General features: G+C 53.0%; 1 protein-coding gene across 1 annotated transcript in view; it reads right to left on the bottom strand.

Moving 5' to 3' along the window:
• The window catches only part of LOC135892880 (deleted in malignant brain tumors 1 protein-like), a 145,579-nt gene that overhangs the window by 51,108 nt on the left and 73,054 nt on the right, over positions 1–21,417 (bottom strand). The window contains 4 exon segments of the mRNA XM_065420649.1: positions 5,511–5,840; positions 8,534–8,863; positions 19,037–19,069; positions 19,072–19,365. Of these exon segments, the coding sequence (XP_065276721.1) occupies positions 5,511–5,840; positions 8,534–8,863; positions 19,037–19,069; positions 19,072–19,365 (987 nt within the window).

Here is a 21,417-nt window from a genome sequence, read left to right as displayed (position 1 = left end):
CTCGGAGGCCCAGAGAAGAAGGGAGATGGGGGCTGAGGCTTAAATGACTTTTTTGGGGTGCAGGGGTATGCATCCCCAAAGACTTTAGGGTCGCCTGCGAGTCCTGAAGGCTATGCAGGCAAGAGTATGTATTTTGGGCAAACAGGCCTGCATGGTCAAAGGGGAGGTCCTGGATTGTGTTCTGGACGTCAGATGGTATACCCAACACCTGGAGCCACACGCTGCGCCTCCTTGTAATGGTGGTGGCCATAGTCCAAGCTGCTGAATCTGCCACGTCTAACATGGGCTGGAGGGATGCTCTCGAGACCACTCTGCCCTCCTCGAGGAGCGCGCTAAACTCCTTGTGAGGGTCAGTCGGGAGTAACTCTTGGAATTTTGCTGACAAATTTCAGGAAATGAAAGCAGCTGAGTACCGTTTGCTGGTCGGCCACTCGAAGCTGGAGCTGCCCCAGTGGAGTAGACCTTTCGGCTGAAAAGGTCCAGCTTCTTAGCATCCTGTGATTTTGGGGTGGGACCTGGCTGCCCTTGTCGCTCCTTCTGATTTGCCGCATCGACCACCAGAATCCCCGGTTGGGGGTGGGTGAAAAGGTGTTCGTACCCTTTCTTTGGCAAAAAATAGCTACTCTCTACCCCTTTAGCAGTGGGTGGTATTGAGGCCAGAATCTGCCAGAGCACCCTAGGAGAGTTCTGGATCGTTCTTATTAGGAGCAAGGCCACCCTAGATGGACCCTACGGGGCAAGGATGTCCACCATAGGGTCCAACTCCTCTGTAACCTCCTTTGCCTAGAATTCAGGTTTAGGGCCACCCTCCTGAGAAGGTCCTGCTGTCCCCTGGTGTCTATCACCGGAAGGATAGTGGTGGTTCCTGCCATCGCCTCGTCCAGCGAGGAGGAGTTCCATGGGACTGGGTCCTCCTGCCCTTCTGCCTCTCTGGAGGCTGGGTCGGGTCCCTCAGTCCCCCCTGTGACTGGAGGTAGCTCCAGTACAACTGGTGGCACTGGTTCTGGCGCTGTGCCTAAGTGTGATGGCCCAGAGTCCCTGTCTCATGTGGGCTCCTCAGGAACCCTGGGGGTGTGGTGGGCCACCAAAATTGCTATGGGAGTGGGGAAATGAGTGCAGAAGCCATCGGTGCGGCCCTGGAGCACTGGCCCTGAGCCTGATGATAGGTCCAAGGAGACCAAAAGGGCCATTGTACTGGGCCCTGCCACTGGGGTAGCCAGGAGACTGTCAGTGCTGATGAGTCCACAGCTCTGCAGTGCTGGGACTGGTGCCAGGAGTGGGAGTAGTACTGGCTGCTTCGAGAGACAGAAGACTCAGCGTCCAACTCAGAGAAATATTCAGTGTCTGACTACAGGAGGGCGGAGCCCGACAGTGCCAGGGAGCGGTACCAAGGTGATGGTGAGCAGTGCCGTAACAACATGGGCTTGCCACGATGATGAACAAGGGGTGGTGACGCCATCGGTGCTGCAACTGGTGCTGGAGATCTATGCTGCAACACAATAGATGATGCAACCTGTGCCGTCATCAGTGCCGTAGACAGTGTCTGAGCTTGCGGTGCCAGAGCTCACACCTGCGGGGCCAGGGACTGTGCCGTCATGGCACTGAGGTCCCGTGCTGCCTCGTAGGTGGCCGGTGTGGAGGGGAGGTCGAGCTCTTACTCAAAATCCTCCCAAGTCGGGGAGTCCACCAGCATCGGATTCGATGGGCTTCCAGTTGGGGCCGGAGTCAACAGTGCCGGATCTTGAGGTCCAGACTGTGGGTGTCCCACCGCAGGATGCACTCCACCGGAATCCCCTCGCGGATTCTTGACGGGGGAATGAGCCCTGTCCGGCTTCTTTTTCTTATGCAGCACGGGGGACTGTGAGTGATGCCGCCTGGTAGCACTGGCTTTACAAGCAGGGCAGCAGTGCTGGTGCTCCTTGGAGGAGTCCTTTCCAGCTGCTGGGATATCCCGCACCAAGGCCGGGGGGCTGCGCACCAATGATGCCAGTGCCATTTCCGGTGCCGGCTGGATGCGGAGAGCCAACTCCATCAGGAGGAGGTTTCAATGATAGTCCCGCTCTCTCTTAGTCCTGGGTCTGCAGCTCCTGCAAATTGGGCACTTGTCTGTCTGATACTGTCTCCTAGGCACTTGAGACAAGGAGTGTGCGGATCGCTTGTGGGCATAGGTTTCGCACACCTCTTGCACACCTTAAACCCCTGTGACCGATGCATGCCCAGGTGCCTGGGAAAACTAGGGTGGGGGGAAAGCCCCCAAAGTCAGCCCACCTTACTAGAAATTACTATATAATCTACTATTAACTATCTACAACTAAGAAAAGGGAACCACTAGGTAGGCACTTCGGAATGCAAGAGACTCACCTGCTCCAACAACCGTCACTGGTGGTAAGAAGGAACTGAGCACATGACAGGTCAGCAGAGACCTATATAAACCGCCATGAAGACGCCACTACAGGGGTCTCCACAGCCGACCCGATGGGTACCGCTAGGGAAAAACCTTCCGATGATCGTGCATGAGGCGCGCACATCTAGTGGTATGAACATGAGAAATCATGCAAAGAAGAACATAGCAACTCCCACTGATGGGTCTCAACATCCTCTGCAAAAGCCTGTTAGGGGTTGACTCCCTGTCAATTAATCACAGTTAACTTACGCGATTAACTAAAAAAAAAATCATGATTAAAACAATTAATCATGATTAATCGCACTGTTAAACAATAGAATATCAATTGCAATTTATTAAATATTTTGCATGTTTTTCTATGTTTTCAAATATATTGATTTCAATTACAACACAGACTACAATGTGTATAGTTCTCACTTTATATTATTACAGTTAAAGCTGATTTATCCGGCATGTTGGGGAAACAGGGAGTGCCGGTAAATGAAAAATGCTGGTTAACTAAGAGGGAAGGAGTTTGGGTGCGGGAGGGAGTGTGGGGCTGGGAGTTGGGGTGCACGAGGGGGTGTGGAGCGCGGGCTCTGCGAGGACGTTTGCGTGTGGGAGGGGGCTCGGGGCACGCAGTTGGGGCACGGTATCGAGTGCAGGGTGCCGGATCTGGGGCACTCACCTCGGGTGGCTCCCCACAAGAAGCAACTTGTCCCAGCTCCTCCTAGGTGGAGGCGCAGCAGGCGGCTTGGTGCACTATATCCGCCCGCATGTGCCACCCCCGCAGCTCCCATTGCCCGTGGTTGCCAGCCAATACGAGCTGTGCAGCTGGCATGGGGGGGGGCAAAATACAGAGCCACCTGTCGCGCCTCTGCTTAGGAGTAGCCAGAGCCCAGGACAGGTCGCCGCTTACGGGGAGCCATCCAAGGTGAGCGGCCCATGGATCTTACACATCGCACCCCCTCCCGTGTACTAAGATCCCTCCAAAGCCTGCGCTCCACACTCACTCCTGCACCCCAGCACCCTGCCGGCACCACGCCAACCGGACTATAAACGGGCATTTCAATTAAGATCAGAAACACCGATTTATAGAGCTTTCCTGTTGGCGAAGTGACAGAAAAAACAGCTTTCACTGTGCTGTGCTTTCATTTGACAAAATACGACTTGTTATGTTTTGACTTATAATCACTTAAAATCTATCTTCATAGTTAATAACTCAGTTTGTTTGTTCAACCTGAAGCACTGTGTTTGGTTTGAAGCGTGTCAGAGACTCCCCTTGGAATAACAAGCCTGGTACATACCAATGTCTTTGTTAAATTGATGAACTCATATAAGCTTGCAGCGTCCAGCGGGCATAACTGGAGACTGCAAGAAGGAGGTTCCTAGGGTTATGTCTGGGATCGGCAATATTGGCTAGTGTCATTTGGTTGCACAATCCAAGGAGCAGCTTACATGTCAGAGGCTGTGTGTGAACAGCCCAGGGGTGGGGGTTATCACAGCAGAGCAGGGAAAGGCTGGCTCCCAGAGTCAAGGATTGGAGTGACCTAGCAGATCACCGGTCCAGATAACACCAGAGGGGAACGTCACAGAACCAATGTGAGATTTCTAAATCTAGTTACAGCACTCAACCCAAGGTTAAAGAATCTGAAGTGCCTTTCAAAATCTGATAGGGACAAGGTGTGGAGCATGCCTTCAGAAGTCTTAAAAGAGCAACACTCCAATGTGGAAACTACAGAACCTGAACCACCAAAAAAGAAAAGCAACCTTCCGCTGGTGGCATCTGACTCGGATGATGAAAATGAACATTTGTTGGTCTGCACTGCTTTGGATCATTAGTGAGCAGAACCCATCACCAGCATGGACGCATGTTCTCTGGAATGGTGGTCAACGCATGAAGGGACATATGAATTTTTACTGCATCTGGCACATAAATATTTTGCTACACCAGCTACACCAGTGCCATGTGAATGCCTGTTCTCACTTTCAGGGAACATTGTAAAAAGAAGCAAGCAGCATTATCTCCGGCAAAGGTAAACAAATTTCTCTGTCTGAGCAATTGACTGAATGAGATGTAGGACTGAGTGGACTTGTAGGATCTAAAATTTTACATTCTTTTATTTTTGATTGTGGTTATTATTTGTAAATCATTCTACATTTTTAAGTCCAACGTTCTTGATAAAGAGATTGCACTACAGTATTTGTATGCGGTGAACTGAAAATAATATTTGTTTTGTTTCTTTTTTAAAGTGCAAATATTTGTATCCAAAAATAAATATAAGGTGAGCACTGTACACTTTGCATTCTGTGTTGTAAGTGAAATCTATTTGAAAATGTAGAAAACATCTAGAAAATTTGAAATAAATAGTAGTCTATTATTCTGTAAAGGTGCAATTAATTGTACAATTAATCACGATAAATTTTTTATCTCACAATTAATCACAATTATCTTTTGAATAACTTGACAGCCCTACTCCCCACCACTACCATGCAGCCACCATGTGGGGTGGAACAGAGAAGATGAGAAACAGGGCACAGAAACTCATAAGCTGTGTAGGAGAGGAAGTGAGGAAGAACCCTGTCTCCAGTCACAACAGTGGGACATATTACAAGTTTATGGGTAATTAGCTGAGATGTAAATCACCCGGAGTGACATAGATAGGAATCCCACATTTCATAAAGGTATCCTTGAGTGGCTGCAGGATCCATTCAACCCCAAATCCCACAAATGGGATCTACGGTTACCCAGCACCCTATGGTGCTGTAGCCGGAAGGGTCTCTCACAAAGGCACACATACTGCTCCCTGAAGCACAGACCCTAAGTGGTGTGCTGGGGCACTGGCCCAGCACTGACTTAGAGGGGAGAGCACCCCCTACTGATCCCCCATCCCGCTCCCTGCAGCACAGACATGTAGAACTGTGAGGGGAAATGGGGTCAGCACTGATAGCATGGGAAGAGAGACACTTACTGTGAACCCAAAATGGCTCCTTACAGTACAGGCCATTAGCACCATGCTGGGGCACTGGGGTCAGCGCTGACTCAGACAGGCGAGCAGGGTCTTTCCTGAAAACTTCCCACCCTGATCCCTGAACCACCCATAGTGACGTGATGGATGCAAGTTACCTGAGCACACAACACCGGCATCTTCTCCGTGGGTACAGTTACTCTCTCCCCAAGTCTGAACCCTGCAATCGGAGAGGGCAACTTCTGTCCCTGTGCAATTGACGTCATCCAGCCAGATACCATCTGACCCTCGCCCAAATCGAGCCCCTCCTGGGGCTGATAATGCCGTCCCACAGCCCAACTGCCTGCATACGACTCCAGCATCCTGTAGGTCCCAGTTGTCATCGCACACGGTTCCCCACCGATGGTTGTGAAGCACCTCGACTCTCCCAGCGCAGTGACTCGGGCTGTTTACCAGTCGGAGCTGAGCCACTTCTGAGATGCCAGCGTCTGCAAACACCCAAGGGAATAAACACTCAGGGAGTTTCCTGTGCAACTGATCTCTCTTGTCACTGGCGAATGTAGCGCCTCCCGCCAACAGATCCGATTGGTTTCTCCACACAACCACTGCCTGTCAAGGGCTCCCCACCACTGACCAGGCTAATCAGGTGGCCAATGTTGAAGTTTGTCCTCTCCTCTTGTCCATCTGTCATCTAGTTAGGCTGTCACCTAATTAGGCAGGCTCGACTGAAGTCTGACTTATTGAGCTCACTAGAGCACTTAAAAAGATCACCCCCCACACTGCTGGCAGGAACCTCCTGGGGAGCAGATTTACACCCTCACTCCTGGCGCTGGTATTCGCTCCAGTGCAACAGTGTGCAGTGCTGCAGGGCAAACACTGTCATTAGCATCTTGGTTACTGGGAGCTGAACACAGTCACCCGTGTCATTAGTGGTTGCCTTAGCCTGACATCGGCATCGAATTTACATGTGTTGGCTCCATCGCTCCCTGAAAACGTCACCCAGAGTCCATCCCCCTTAGAACTGCCTGGAGCGCAGGGACGCCTGGCAGGAACCTGCTGTGCACCAGGCTGACAATGGTTCCGACCAGTGCAGAGGCAATGCACACTCCCTACAAGCAGATTGGCCCCCTCCTGAAGCAAACACCTGCCCCTGCGGTTCCTGCTGACTTGCCACGACTGACTTGGCAACATCGTTTTGTGGCAGCTATTACTGCACTCCTCTCTAGTGCTGCCAGCGCAGTAACAGTCTCAGATGAATGATGACATAGCTGGGCTGACAGCTGGGTCCTAACACAGGGGCAGCAGCTTTTGGATAGAGAGACTGGCGTGCTGTTGGATTTTCAGAAGCCGTAACTTTTACCTGCCCATTTACAACCTGGGACGCAGATCCTGGATTAAGCTTAATGGACCCCTGACTGGACGTACCAGAGGAATTCCTGGAATGCAAAATTGTGGCTTAGCCTGATCTTCTCAGTGTGCCTGTGGGGCAGCAATACAGACAGTCACAAGTGGTGGAGCAGAGCCCTGTTAGAAGACTGGACCTTGAGGATGTACAGTCAGATGGCTGAACAAGCTAGAGGTAATCAAGGTGGGAATGATCTCTCCCCTGACAGCTAGTGATGAGCTGGGGAAGGGGAAAGGCTTCAGGACCAGACTGTATTTACAAGAACATACCCACCTAGGTATCCAGCAGACAGAGCTGTGTTGGCTGGTTCTGGGTTACAATCACTGCAGTACTTGAAGGCAAGGGTAGTGAAATGTTGTTGTCCCGATTGTCTGAGTAAAGGGCAGCAGAACTGTGCTTAGCCTGCCCGGACTGAGGGGGTCACCCACAACTGAACTGAGCTCACTAACCAGGGGGCTCAGACACCAGACACCTATAAAGAGTGAGAGGGGGTGGAAATGGGTGCTCCTTCTGAGGGGCGTGGGCTCTGTGTAAGAGGACTATACATGGTTTAATCTGTCCCTCACCACTCTTCAAAGATCGAGTTAATGAATGCTCCATTGGCAGGTTTTTTCTGGTTTAAGTCAGTGGTCCCCAACCTTTCAGTGTGGCGGGCACCAGACGACTAGACACCGAAATGGGGCCGAGGAGCGTGAGCGCCGGACAAGCAGCCGCCGAAATGCCACCGAGAAGTGGCAACGACAAGGAGCGTCACTGCTGAAATGCCGCCAAGAAGCATCAGCATCAAGAGACATCACTGCCGAAATGCCACTGAGAAGCAGCGAAATCAAGAGGTGTCGCCACCGAAATGCCGCGGAGAAGCTGCGGCATTTCGGCGGTGAGGCTTCTTGACATTCCTGCTTCTCAGCGGCATTTCAGAGGTTGCTTCTCTAACCAAGGACAATCACTGTGAGTGGGGTGCAGTGGAGGGAGCAGGAAGGGGCACCAGACACGAACTTTTAGCGGGTGGACTGAAGAAGCTGAAGCAAAAGAGACCTCCTCTGGGAAGAGACAATGGTCTGTACCTACAAAGAAAGAGGAGAGGGGACAAGAGCTCCCTTTCACCCAGCAGGCAGCTAACAGTGTTTGTCTCAGGAACAGGAGATCACAGCCAAGCCTGGAGTAAAGACCTGGAAGGACTGTGGCGTGAGCGTTGCTCTACCAGACAGAAAAGTATCTCATTCAATGAGTCTACGCTCTAGTCAGCGTGATATGATTTTATTGGCCATGGAACCATTTCTTTCCAACCCTTCTCCTTGCTACCCCTCCAATCTTTACACAGATTGTGTGGCCTCTGGCCGAGGGAGTCGGGGAGCTGCCCCCTAGCGGGCACAGACAAGGCTTCCACATGCTAGGGGCACATGGCACTGCACTGGGGCATTAGGGCCAGCACAACTACAAAGAGTGCACCCTACTGACACCCCTCTACCTGCAGCACAGGCACCCTAGCACATCACTAGGGCACTGGGGCCGGCACTGACATCAAGAGGACAGCGTGAGCATCCCCTACTGAGCCCTCACACCGCTCCTGCAGCACAGGCCCATAGAACCGCACAGGGGAATTGGAGTCAGCACAGACTGAGAGGAGAGTCTCCCTAGTGAAACCATCATATTGCGCCCTAAAGCACAGACCCCAAGCACCATGCTCGGGTCAGAACTGGCTGTGAGGGGACAGTGCCCGCTAAAGAGCTTCTCACCCTGCTCCCTGCAACAGGCAGGGTGGTAGATGAAGGTTACCTGAGCACACAACACCGGCATCTTCTCCGTGGGTACAGTTATTCACTCCCCAAGGCCAAGCCCTGCAATCAGAGAGGGCAACTTCTGTCCCTGTGCAGTTGACGTCAGCCAGCCAGATACGGTCAGATCCTCGCCCAAATCGAGCCCTTCCCGGGGCTGATAACGCCATCCCACAGCCCAGCTGTCTGCACACGACTCCGGCATCCTGTAAGTCCCAGCTGTCATCACACAAGGTTCCCCAGAGCTCGTTGTGAAGCACCTCGACCCTCCCAGCGCAGCGACTCGGGCCGTTCACCAGTTGGAGCTGAGCCACTTCTGAGATGCCAGCGTCTGCAAACAGCCAAGGGAATAAACATTCAGGGAGGTTCCTCTGCATCCGATCACTAGTGATGCTGTGGAAAAAAAGGTTACCTACCTCTCGTAACTGTTGTTCTTCAAGATGTATTGCTCATGTCCATTCCAATAGATGTGCACACACTGCGTGCACGATCGTTGGAAGTTTTTTTCCCCTAGCGGTACCTGTCGGGTGGACTGTGGAGACCCCTGGAGTGGTGCCTTCATGACAGTGTATATCGCTCACTGCCGACCGACCACCTGCTCAGTTCCTTCTTGCCGGAATATTCCGACAGAGGGGAGTCAAGTAGTATTTGGAATGTACATGAGCAACACATCTCAAAGAACAATAGTTACGAGAGATAGGTAACCATTTTTCTTCAACTGTTTGATCATGTGCATTCCAATAGGTGACTCTCAAGTAGTTTCCCTGGGGGAGGGGTCAGAGTTCACCTGGTTGAGGAATGCAGGACTGCCCTGCCAAAGGCTGCATTGTCCCTTGCCTATTGGGTAATGGTGTAGTGTGACATGAAGGTGTGGATAGAGGACCACGTTGCTGCCTTGTATATTTCCTGGATAGGGACCTGCGCCAGGAATGCTGCGGATGATGCCTGCACTCTCGTGGAGTGCACCATAAGCGAAGGGGCTGGAATTTTAGCCAGGTCATGAGAAGTCCTGATACAGGATGTGATCCATGATTAAATGCGCTGGGACGAGAACGGAAGCCCCTTCATCCTTTCTGCGATTGCAATAAAGAGCTGTGGTGACTTACGAAATGGGGTTGGGCGGCCAATATAGAATGCTGGGGCAGGCCTGACATCCAAGGAATGGAACATGTTTTCTCTGTTACTGGCATGTGGCTTAGGGAAAAACACAGGTAAAAATATGTCCTGGTTCATATGAAACTTGGAGACTACCTTTGGCAGAAACGCGGGGTGAGGGCGTAGCTGCAGCTTGTCTTTATTTACTGTATAGGAGGGCTCGGAAGTCAGCGCTATGAGCTGGAATACCCTTCTGGGTGAGGTTATGGCCACCAGAAAGGCCACCTTCCAGGAAAGGCAGGACAGAGGGCAGGTCACCCTGGGCTCGAAAGAGGGCCCCATGAGCATGGACAGGACCAGGTTGAGGTCTATGTGGGGAAAGCCTCCGTCTCTGGAAAATCGAGTGTGTGATGTCTGGCCTGACGGACCATTCCTGACCATGAAACGAGCAGCTGAGGTGATCAGCTAGCTCGTTTTATGATCCCGGAAGGTGCGACGCCTCTAGGTGTATCGAGTGAGCCATGCAAAAGTCTCACAGCTCGAGGGCTTCCTAGCTCAGGGAGAGGAACAAACATTACCCTGTTTGTTTATATAGAACATCGCTGCATCACAGACACACATGCGCTCTGAAGGGGAGCCTGGAACGCTTGGCATGCCAGACGAACCACCCTCAGCTCCCTTACATTGATGTGCAGCAATCGTTCTGCATGGGCCCATAGGCCTTGGGTTCTGATATTGCCCAGGTGCACTCCCCAACCAAGCACCGAGGCGTCCTTGACTAGCGATAGCGTAGGTTGCAGTTTGGCAAAGGGTACTCCTGCTGCAGCAACCAGTGGCGAGACTTGAGAATGCGAGTGGGGAGGGTAACTATCTGGTCCAGTGGGTCTCTGCCCAACCTGTGTACCCTCACCAAACACGCCTGGAGGGGGCAAAGGCGTAACCTGGTGTGCTGGACCACGTATGTGGACACCGCCATATGCCCCAACAGTTTCATGCAATTTCTGGCCATGGTTGTGGGGAATCACTGAAAGTTTTTGATAATGTCCGTGAGGTGCTTGGAAGCGCAGCTCGGGCAGGAACGTCCTGGCCTGTGTGGAGACCACGAGAGTGCCTATGAATTCTATTCTCTGCGTCGGGGCTAGTGTGGATTTGGGCACATTCAATATGAGGCCCAGCCTGAGGAAGGTGGCCCGAGCCAGAGAAACGTGCTCTGCAGCCTGTTCTTGCGATTCAGCCTTGATGAGCCAGTCGTCCATGAACGGGAATATTGCACCTGACGCTTGCGGAGTAAAGCTGCAAAGACCACCACACACTTTGTGAATACCTGGGGGGCTGCCAAGAGCTGAAACGGGAGCACCCTGACCTGGTAGTGCTAGCCGCTGACCACAAAATGAAGAAAACATCTGTGGGCCAGATAATGTAGATATGAAAGTTCTCATCTTTCAAGTCTAGGGTGGCACACCAGTCCCGCGGATCCAGGGAAGGAATGATGGAGACCAGAGAAACCATGTGAAACTTCACTTTCATGATGAATGTGTTGAGGTCTCACAGACCCAGGATAGGCCAGAGCTGACCCTTGGCCTTGGTGATGAGGAAATAGCGGGAATAGTACCCCTTGTCCCTGAACTCCTGAGGAACCTCCTCCATTGCCCATAGAGCGAGGAGCAATTGCACCTCCTGCAAGCAGAGTTGTTTGTGAGAAGGCTCCCTGAAGAGGAATGGGGAAAGGGGGTGGGAGGGCAGGAGGGAACAGAATTGCATAGACTATCCCATCCGTACCATGCTCAGGACCCAGTGATCTGACATGATCTTGGACCAAGCACGGAAGAAGCGGGAGAATGGATTCACAAAGGGAGGGTAAGGATCCGAGTTTGATACTGATGCTCCGTCCTCCGGCGCATCTTCAAAAGTTTGGCTTCGGGCCTGGGGGCTGTTTGGCTGAACCCTGGATTCGGCCTGGGGAGGACTGTGGCGGGCGCCTCCTGTTATTCCTGCCCCATCTCCTGCACGAGTCTTGCCTCGGAGGCCCAGAGTAGAAGTGAGACGGGGGCTGAGGCTTAAATAGCTTTCTTTTGGGTCCAGAGATGTGGATTCCCAAAGGCTTTAAAGTCACCTTTGAGTCCTTAAGGCTGTGCAGGCAAGAATCCGTACATTGGGCAAACAGGCCTACATGGTCAAAGAGGAGGTCCTGCATCGTGTTCTGGACTTCAGGTGGTATCCCCAACACCTGCAGTCACGTTCTGCACCCCATTGTAATGGCGGTGTCTATAGTCCAAGCTGCCCAGTTTGCCGCATCTAACACAGCCTGGAGGGAGGTTCTCAAGACCACTTTGCCCTCCTGGAGAAGAGCGCTAAACTCCTTGCACGAGTCCACAGGAGCAAGTCCTGGAATTTTGCTAACGAGCTCCAGGAATTGAAAGCGGTTGAGTACCGCTTGCTGATCGGCCACTCAAAGCTGGAGCCCCCCGGTCGAGTAGACCTTTCGGCCAAAAAATCCAGCTTCTTAGTGTTCCGTGACTTTGGGGTGGGATCTGGCTGCACGTGTCACTCCTTATGATTTGCCACATCGACCACCAGAGTCCCTGGTTGGGGGTGGGTGAAAAGGTGTTCGTACCCTTTCTGTGGCAAAAAATAGCTTCTCTCCACCCCTATAGTGGTGGGTGGTATTGAGGCTGGAGTCTGCCACAGCACCCTAGGAGTGTTCTAGATCATTCTTATCAGGGGCAAGGGCACCCTAGAGGATGTCCACCATCGGATCCAACTCCTCCGTGACCTCCTCTGCCTGAAGATTCAGGTTTAGGGACACCCTTCTAAGAATGTCCTGGTGTCCCCTGGTGTCCATCTCCAAAGGGTGATGGTGGTGCCAGCCACTGCCTCGTCCAGTGAGGAGGAGGAGGAGGCCCGTGGGACTGGGTCTTCTTGCCCTACTGGCTTTCTGGAGGCTGGGTCAAGTGCCTCTGTCCCCCTGTGACTGGACGTGGCTGCAGTACAACTAGTGGCACTGGTTTGGGTGCATGATGGCCCAGAGTCCCTGTCTCATGCGGGGTCCTCAGGAGCCCTGGGAGTGTGGCGAGCCACTGAAGTTTCTGGGAGGGTTGTAGGGGGGTGTGCACCCCACTCCTGCCTGAAGGGGATAAAGCAGCCCTGGAGAGGGCTGCAGCGGAGAAAGCTGGGCTGATTGGGAAAGCAGCCACAGCTGTGGTCAGCTTAATCAGGGCCCAGCTGGCCCTTATAACTGGGCTGGGGCCAGAAGCAGAAGAGAGACACGCTCTATCTAGGGTGAAGCAGCACTGGGGAAGGGCAGAGGGAGCTGGGGAGCTCCATCCTAGCAAAGTCCCAGGCTTCAGGCCAAGCTAAGGGCCCACAAAAAGGTACTGGGGCTGCAGAGGGGCATCCCAGATAAAGGCAGAGGCAGCAGGTCTAACCCCCCTTGCTGATGATGAGTGGTTTACAGACTGCAGTCAGCCCCAGTGAGCAGGGGCAAGATGATGACTGGCAGTAGCCACTGTGTCAAGGTGGGGATAAAGGGTTGGGGTTCCCCTGGAAGGGGAGTCCCAGAGTGAGGGGGCACTGCGGTGGGCAGAATCCCTGGGCAAAGGGCACCGGGGTTCGGGAGGAACACGGGGGCCAGCGGCAGGCAAGACCTCAGTCAGCAGAGGGCGCTCCCGAGCTGGAAACGAGCTAATTCCCTGGACAAGGAGCAGGAGACGCCGCACCGGTGAGACATCACCCCGCCACAGGGAGGGAATGGGGTGAGATGCCACCAATACGGCCCTGGAGCCCTGACCCTGAGTCTGATGATAGGTGAAATGAGTGCAAAAGGGCCATTGTACTGGGCCCTATCATTGGAGGGGCCAGGATACCACCAGTGCCAATGAGTCCACAGCTCTGTGGTACCGGTACTGGTGCCGGGAGCGGGAGCGGTACTGGCTGCTTCAAGAGACAGAAGACTCAGCGTCTGACTCAGATGAGTACTCTGTGCCTGACCACAGGAGGGCAGCGCCCGACAGTGCCGGGGAGCGGTACTGGGGTGATGGTGAGCGGTGCCGTAACATCATGGGCTTGCCGTAATGGTGAACCGGGGCAGAGCCACCACCAGTGCCACAAAGGGTGCTGGACCCATATGCAGGGCTGACATAGATGCTGCAGCCGGTGCCGTCGTCGTTGCCACTTACGGTGCCTGAGCTTACCGTGCCGGAGCTCACACCTGCGAGGCTGGGGACTGCGCCATCATGACAGTAATGTCCCGCGTTGCCTCATAGGTGTTCGGCGTGGAGGGGTGGTTGAGCTCTTCCTCCAAATCCTCCCGAGTCGGGGAGTCCACCAGCACCGGATTCCATGGGCTTCCAGTTGGGACCAGAGTCAACAGTGCCGGGAATTGATGTCCAGACCGTGGGTGTCCTCCTGCATGACGCACCCCACTGGAATCCTCTTGCGGCTTCTTGATGGGGGAACGACCCCTGTCCGCCTTCTCTTTCTTATGCAGCGCCGGGGACTGTGAGCGGTGCCATCTGGTAGCACTGGCCTTAGAAACAGGTACTGGTGCTCCTTGGAGGAGGCCTTTCCGGGTGCCGGGACATCCCCCACCGAGGCCGGGGCATTACGCACCGATGATGCTGGTGCCATTTCCGGTGCCGGCTGGGGGCGGAGGGCTGACTCCATCAGGAGGAGCTTTCAATGATAGTCCCGCTCTCTCTTAGTCCTGGGTCTGAAGCTCCTGAAAATTGGGCACTTGTCTGTCTGATACTGTCTCTTAGGCACTTGAGACAAGGAGTGTGTGAATTGCCTCTGGGCATAGCTTTTTGCACACCTCTCATACGCCTTAAACTCCTGTGACCAAGGCATGCCCAGGTGCCTGGGAAAACTGGGGTGGGGGGAAAGCCCCCCAAAGTAAGCCCAACTTACTAGAAACTACTATGTAAACTAACTATTAGCTATCTACAACTAAGAAAAGGAAACCACTACGAAGGCACTTGCAAGTGCAAGAGATTGTGCTGCTCCAACGACCGTTACTGGCGATAAGAAGGAATTGAGCAGGCAGCGGGTCATCAGGGACCTATATACACCGCCATGAAGCCGCCACTCCAGGGGTCTCCACAGCTGACCCAACGGGTACCGCTAGGGAAAAGCCTTCTGACGATCATGCACGCGGTGCGCACACACCTATTGAAATGCACATGAGCAATCATTCAAAGAAGGACATAGTTCCTCCCACTGACAGGTCTGAATAGCCTCTGCAACAGCCTGTTAGGGGTCCACTCCCTGTCAATTAATCACAGTTAACTCAAAAAAATAATAATGATTAAAAAAATTAATCACGATTAATCGCAGTTTTAATCGCACTGTTAAACAATAGAATATCAATTCAAATTTCTTAAATATTTTGGATGTTTTTCTATATTTTCAAATATATTGATTTTAGTTATGACACAGAAGACAATGGCCCATGGTTTCCTGCCAATGGGGGCTGTGGCCTAAACCACCTGCCGCATCCCACATCCCTCCTGCACTCTGATACCCTTCCCTAAACCCTGTTGCACCCCACACCCTTCCTGCACCCCAACCCCCTGCTCTAAGCCCCTTCCCGCACTCTACACCCCCTCCTATACTCCAACTCCCTTCCCTGACTGACAATGACTAAAGTGAAATCCCTGCAAGCTACATGGGCGCTTTTTAAAGATACCATAATAGAGCCCCAACTTCAATGTATACCCCAAATTAAGAAACACCGTAAAAGAACTAAAAAAGAGCCACCGTGGCTTAACAACCATGTAAAAGAAGCAGTGAGAGATAAAAAGACTTCCTTTAAAAAGTGAGGCAAATAGAAAGGAGCATAAACACTGCCAAATTAAGTGCAAGAATGTAATAAGAAAAGCCAAAGAGGAGTTTGAAGAAGGGCTAGCCAAAAACTCCAAAAGGTAATAACAAAAGGTTTTTTAAGTACATCAGAAGCAGGAAGCCTGCTAAACAACCAGTGGGGCCCCTTGATGATCGAGATACAAAAGGAGTGCTTAAAGACGATAAAGTCATTGCGGAGAAACTAAATGGATTCTTTGCTTCAGTCTTCACTGCTGAGAATGTTGGGGAGATTCCCAAACCTGAGCTGGCTTTTGTACATGACAAATCTGAGGAACTGTCCATTCCAAATCCCACCTGCCTCCCCTCTGTCGGAGTATTCCTGCAAGAAGGAATTGAGCAGGTGGTGGATTGGAAGTGACCAATATACACTGTCATGAAGGCACCACACCAGGGGTCTCCACAGCTGACATGACAGGTACCGCTAGGGGAAAAAACTTCCAACGATCGTGCACACAACATGAGCACACCTATTGGAATGGACATGAGCAACACATCTCGAAGAACAACAGTTACGAGAGGTAGGTAACCGTTTTTCTTCTTCGAGTGATTGCTGATGTGCATTCCAATAGGTGACTCCCAAGCACTTTCCCTGGGGGAGGGGTCAGAGGTCACCTGGTTGAGGAATGCAGGACTGTCCTGCCAAAGGCTGCATCATCCCTTCCCTGTTGGGTAATGGCGTAGTGTGATGTGAAGGTGTGGACAGAGGACCATGTTGCTGCCTTGCATATTTCCTTGATAGGGACCTGTGCCAGGAATGCTGCGGACGATGTCTACATTCTCATAGACAGGGGCGGCTCTAGGCACCAGCAAAGCAAGCACGTGCTTGGAGCAGCCCATTTGCAGCGGCAGCAGGGATCCAGCATGGGAGCTGAGAACCAACAGGGGGTCCTGGGAGCTGTAGTTCCTTGGTTAGCTCCCTGCCTAGAGCCAGCCTTGGAGCAGGGAAAGAACTACATTTCCCAGCATTCCCTTGGCCACTACCAACAGGAAAGAGGGGGAGGGAGTGAGGAAGCTGAGACCTCATGCTGTAGCCTGCTGTGAATGGAGAGCTGAGCTGTGAGTAGGGATTCCATATTTTAACATTCAAAAAATAGGACACTCCACGGGGAGGGAGGGTAGCCCCACCCTGCCCCCATCCACTCCCTCTGACTGCCCCCCACAGAAACCCCAACCCATCCAACCCCCCTGCTCCCTGTCCCCTGATCACCCCCTCCCGGGACCCCTTCCCCAACTGCCCCCCAGGACTCCACCCCCTATCTAAGCCCCACTGGTCCTTGTATCCAACTTCCCCCTTCCTGAGACCCGCCCCGAACTTCCCCTCTAGGACCCCACCCTCTACCTGTCCCCTGACAAACCCCTGGGACTCCCATGCCTATCCAACTGCTGCCTGTCCCCTAACTGCCCCCCCAAACCCCTGACCCATCTAACCCCCCCTTCTCCCGGCCCCTGACTTCCCCCCCGAACCTCCGCCCCATCCAACCCCCCCTGCTCCCTGTCCCTTGACTGCCCCCCCCCCGGAACTCCCTACCCCTTCTGCAACCCCCCAACCCCCTTACCGTGCCACTCAGACCAGCGTGTCTGGCTTCGTGCAGCGCCAGACACACTGCTGCATACATGCTGCTGTGCTCTCCTGCGGAGCCACAGGCTCCCCCCCCCAGCACCTGCCTTCCAGATTTGAACACCTCAAAATTCAGGAGTGCTCAAGCTCAGTTTGGGCAGCTGTTACTTCATTTCTCCCAAATCAAATATACTGATCCACTGTAACTTGCTGTAGAAAAAGTAGGATAACATTGAGCAAGAAATGTTTCTCAGTGGTTATTAGGACTGGAATTGCTATTTTCAACAGCCATTGCCTTTTGTTTGTTTGTTTGTTTAAAAGGAAGACAGTAATATTGCATTGGCAAATTCCCCATAGAAAGAAAGAGTGGAACAAAAGAATAATAAAGGCACCTCAACTTTTCCTCATTTATGTAGGACAGTCTTATAATATGCATCCAGATATCCTCCAATCACACAAGCTGAAAATTGTTCCACTTTACTGCAGTTCTGTAACCATATGGGAACCAATCCTGTCTGTGTTCTGTGCACATCTAAAATTCCTGCTGAATGACCTGCCGTGGGAGCGAGTTACCAGTGACCCAGGGCTGCGGCGGAAGGAGGGTGCAGGTGGGGGGGGGTGAGCCCAGGGCTGGGGCGGCAGGAGGTGTGTGTGTGTGGGGGGGGCAATGGTGGGGGGGTAGGGGGAACCCAGAGCTGGGGCAGCAGGGTGTGTGTGTGGGAGAGCCCAGGGATGGGGTGGCAGGGGGGTGCGGGTGGGGGAGGTGAGAGCCCAGGGCTGGGGCGGCAGGGGGGTGCGGCGAGGAGCCCAGGGCTGGGACAGGGGGCAGCCAAAAATTTTTTTGCTTAGGGCGGCAAAAAACCTAGAGACGGCCCTGCTCATAGAGTGCACCGTAAGCGAAGGGGCTGGAATTTTAGCCAGGTCGTAGCAAGTCCTGATACAGGACGTGATCCATGATGAAATGCGCTGGGATGAGATCAGAAGCCCCTTCATCCTTTCTGCGATTGCAATAAAGAGCTCTGGTGACTTACAAAATGGCTTTGTGTGCTCAGTATACAATGCTAGGGCACGCCTGATGTCCAGAGAATGGAACATGGGCTCTCTGTTACTGAGATGTGGCTTACGAAAGAGCACAGGTAAAAATATGTCCTGGTTCACATGAAACTGGGAGACTACCTTTGGCAGAAACGCGGGATGAGGGCGTAGCTGCACCTTGTCTTTATAAAAGACCGTATTATAGTGGGGCTCGGAAGTCAGCTCTCTGAGCTTGGCTACCCTTCTGGCCAACATTATGGCCACCAGAAAGGCCACCTTCCAGGAAAAGTAGGACAGAGAGCAGGTTGCCATGGGCTCGAAAGGGGGCCCCGTGAGCGTGGACAGGACCAGGTTGAGGTCCCACTGGGGAATGGGCCATTGTACCTGAGGATAAAGTCTGTCCAAGCCCTTTAAAAACCAGCCCACCATGGGATTACCGAAGACTGACCTACCCGCTGCCCCCAGTTGGAAGGCCGAAATGGCAGCCAGGTGTACCCTGAGAGATGATATTGCCAACCCCTGCTGTTTGAGGTATAACAGGTAGTCCAAAATAAGGGGAATTGGCGCTAGCTGCGGTTCGGTGCCCCTCTGCAGAGACCAGTTGGACAAGCACTTCCACTTTGCCAGGTGCGTGGCATGAACTGAGAGTTTCCCACTTCCCGGCAGGACCTCACTCACTGGTTCCAAACACTGAAGCTCAAGAGGGTTCAGCCATGGAATTTCCGTGCCATGAGGTGTAGGAACTCCATGTTGGGGTATTGTAGGTGGCTGTGGTCCTGTGTGATGAGGCTCAGGCACACAGGAAGGGCTACTGGTCTGTCCACTGAGAGGTTCATCAGCAGGATGAACCAGTGCTGGTGGGGCCACACTGGAGTTATGAGGATAATTGAAGCCCTGTCCCAGCAAGTCTTAAGGAGGACTCTGTGTACCCACAGTGACTTGATCGATTCAAGTTACCTGAGCACACAACACCAGCACCTTCTCCGTGGAAAATTTATCGTGTCCCCAAGGCCGAGCCCTGCAATCGGAGAGGGCAACTTCTGTCCCTGTGCAGTTGACATAATCCAGCAATATAGGGTCAGATCCTCGCCCAAATCGAGCTACTCGTGGGGCTGATAAAGCCGTCCCACAGCCCAGCTGCCTGCATACAAATCGAGCATCGTGTAAGTCCCAGCTGTCATCACAAACGGTTCCCCACTTCTGGTTGTAAAGCACCTCAACCCTCCCAGCACAGCAACTCAGGCCATTCACCAGTTGGATCTGAGCCACTTCTGAGATGCCAGCGTCTGCAAATACCCAAGGAAAGAAACACTCAGGGAGGTTCCTGTGCAACTGATCTCTCGTGTCACTGGGGAACGTAGCGCCTCTGTCCAGTTTCTGCACAGAGCAACTGCCTGTCAGTGTCTCCCCACCACTGACCAGGCTAATCACTTGGGCAATGTTGAAGTTTGTCCACTGCCCCCCCACGGCCAGCTGTCACCTAGCTAGGCTGTCACCTAATTAGGCAGACTGGATGGCAGTCTGCCCCACTGCTCCAACTAGAGCACTTAAAAAGTTCACCCCCTGCACTGCTGGTGGAAACCTCCTGTGGAGCAGATTTACACCCTCACTCCTGGCACTGGTATTTGCTCCAGAGCGATACTGTGCAGTGCTGTTGGGCAGACGCTGGCAGAAGCATCGTGGTGATTGGGAGTTGAACACAATCACCCATGTCATTAGTGGTTGCCTGAGTCTGACATCAGCATCGAATTCCATCGCTCCCTGAAAATATCACCCAGATTCCATGCCCCCTAGAACTGCCTGTGCAGAGGCAATGCACACTTCCTGCAAGCAGATCGGCCCCCTCCTGAAGCAAACACCTGTCCCTGCGGGTCTTCCTGACTTGCCATGACTGACTTGGCAACATGGTTTTGTGGCAGCCATTGCTGCATTCTTCTCTAGTGCTGCCAGCACAGTACCAGTCTCAGATGAATGATGGCAGAGCTGGGCTGACAGCTGTGTCCTCACACAGGGGCAGCAACTCTGGGATAGAGACTGGCGTGCTGATGCATTTTCAGAAGCCCTAACTTGTATCTGTCCATTTACAACCTGGGACGTAGATCTTGGACTAGGCTTAATGGACCCTTGACTGGACTGGCCAGAGGAATTGCTGCAATGGAGAAATTTGGCTTAGCCTGATCTTCTCAGTGTGCCTGTGGGGCAGCAATACAGACAGTCCCACGTGGTGGAGGAGAGCCGCGTTAGAAGACTAGACACTTTGCCAGGTACGTGGCACGAGTAGACAGATTCCCACTTCCCAGCAGGACCTCACTCACTGGTTCCAAACACTGAAGCTCAAGAGGGTTCAGCCATGGAATTTCCACGCCATGAGTTGGAGGAACTCCAGGTTGGGGTGTTGTAGGTGGCTGTGGTCCTGTGTGATGAGGCTCAGGCACACAGGAAGGGCTACTGGTCTGTCCACTGAGAGGTTCAACAGCATGGTGAACTAGTGCTGGTGGGGCCACGCTGGCGCTATGAGGATAATTGAAGCTCTGTTCCAGCAAGTCATAAGGAGGACTGTGTACAGCAGGTGACTTGTCCATGAAAGGTGAAAGGCGTCTGCGATGCAGCCTGGGCTGTGGTTCAGGAAAGAGCAGAATTGCTGGCACTTCCTGTTGCTCTGCATCATGTAGAGGTCTATGAAAAATTGAGTGTGCGATGTCTGGCCTGAGGTGACTGTGAAACGAGTGGCTGAGGTGATCGGCTAGCTCGTTTTGTGCTCCCGGAAGATGCGATGCCTCCAGGTGTATTGAGTGGGCCATGCAAAAGTCCCACAGCTCAAGGGCTTCCTAGCTCAGGGGAGAGGAACAAGCACTACCCTGTTTGTTTATAGAGAACATCGCTGCACCACCGACACACATGCACTCTGAAGGTGAGCCTGGAACGCTTGGCATGGCAGACGAACCGCCCTCAGCTCCCTTACATTGATATGCAGTGATACTTCTGCATGGGACCATAGGCCTTGGGTTCTGATATTGCCCAGGTGCGCTCCCCAACCGAGCGCTGAGAAGTCTGTGACTAGCAATAGCGTAGGTTGATGTTTGGCAAATGGTACTCCCGCACAGACCACTTGTGGTTGCAGCCACCAGTGGAGAGACTCGAGAATGCGAGTGGGGAGGGTAACTATCCGGTAACTATCCGGTCCGGTGGGTCCCTGCCTAGCCTCTGTACTCGCGCCAACCACACCTGGAAGGAGCGAAGGCGTAACCTGGTGTTCTTGATCGTGTATTTGAAGGCCGCCATATGCCCGAACAGTTTCATGCAATTTCTGGCTGTGGTTGTGGGGTGTCGCTCCTTAT

This window comes from Emys orbicularis, chromosome 21, assembly GCF_028017835.1.
Source record: "Emys orbicularis isolate rEmyOrb1 chromosome 21, rEmyOrb1.hap1, whole genome shotgun sequence".
Lineage (NCBI taxonomy): Eukaryota > Metazoa > Chordata > Testudines > Emydidae > Emys > Emys orbicularis.
Note: the sequence above shows the minus strand (reverse complement) of the source record. Positions and strands in the feature narration are given on the sequence as shown.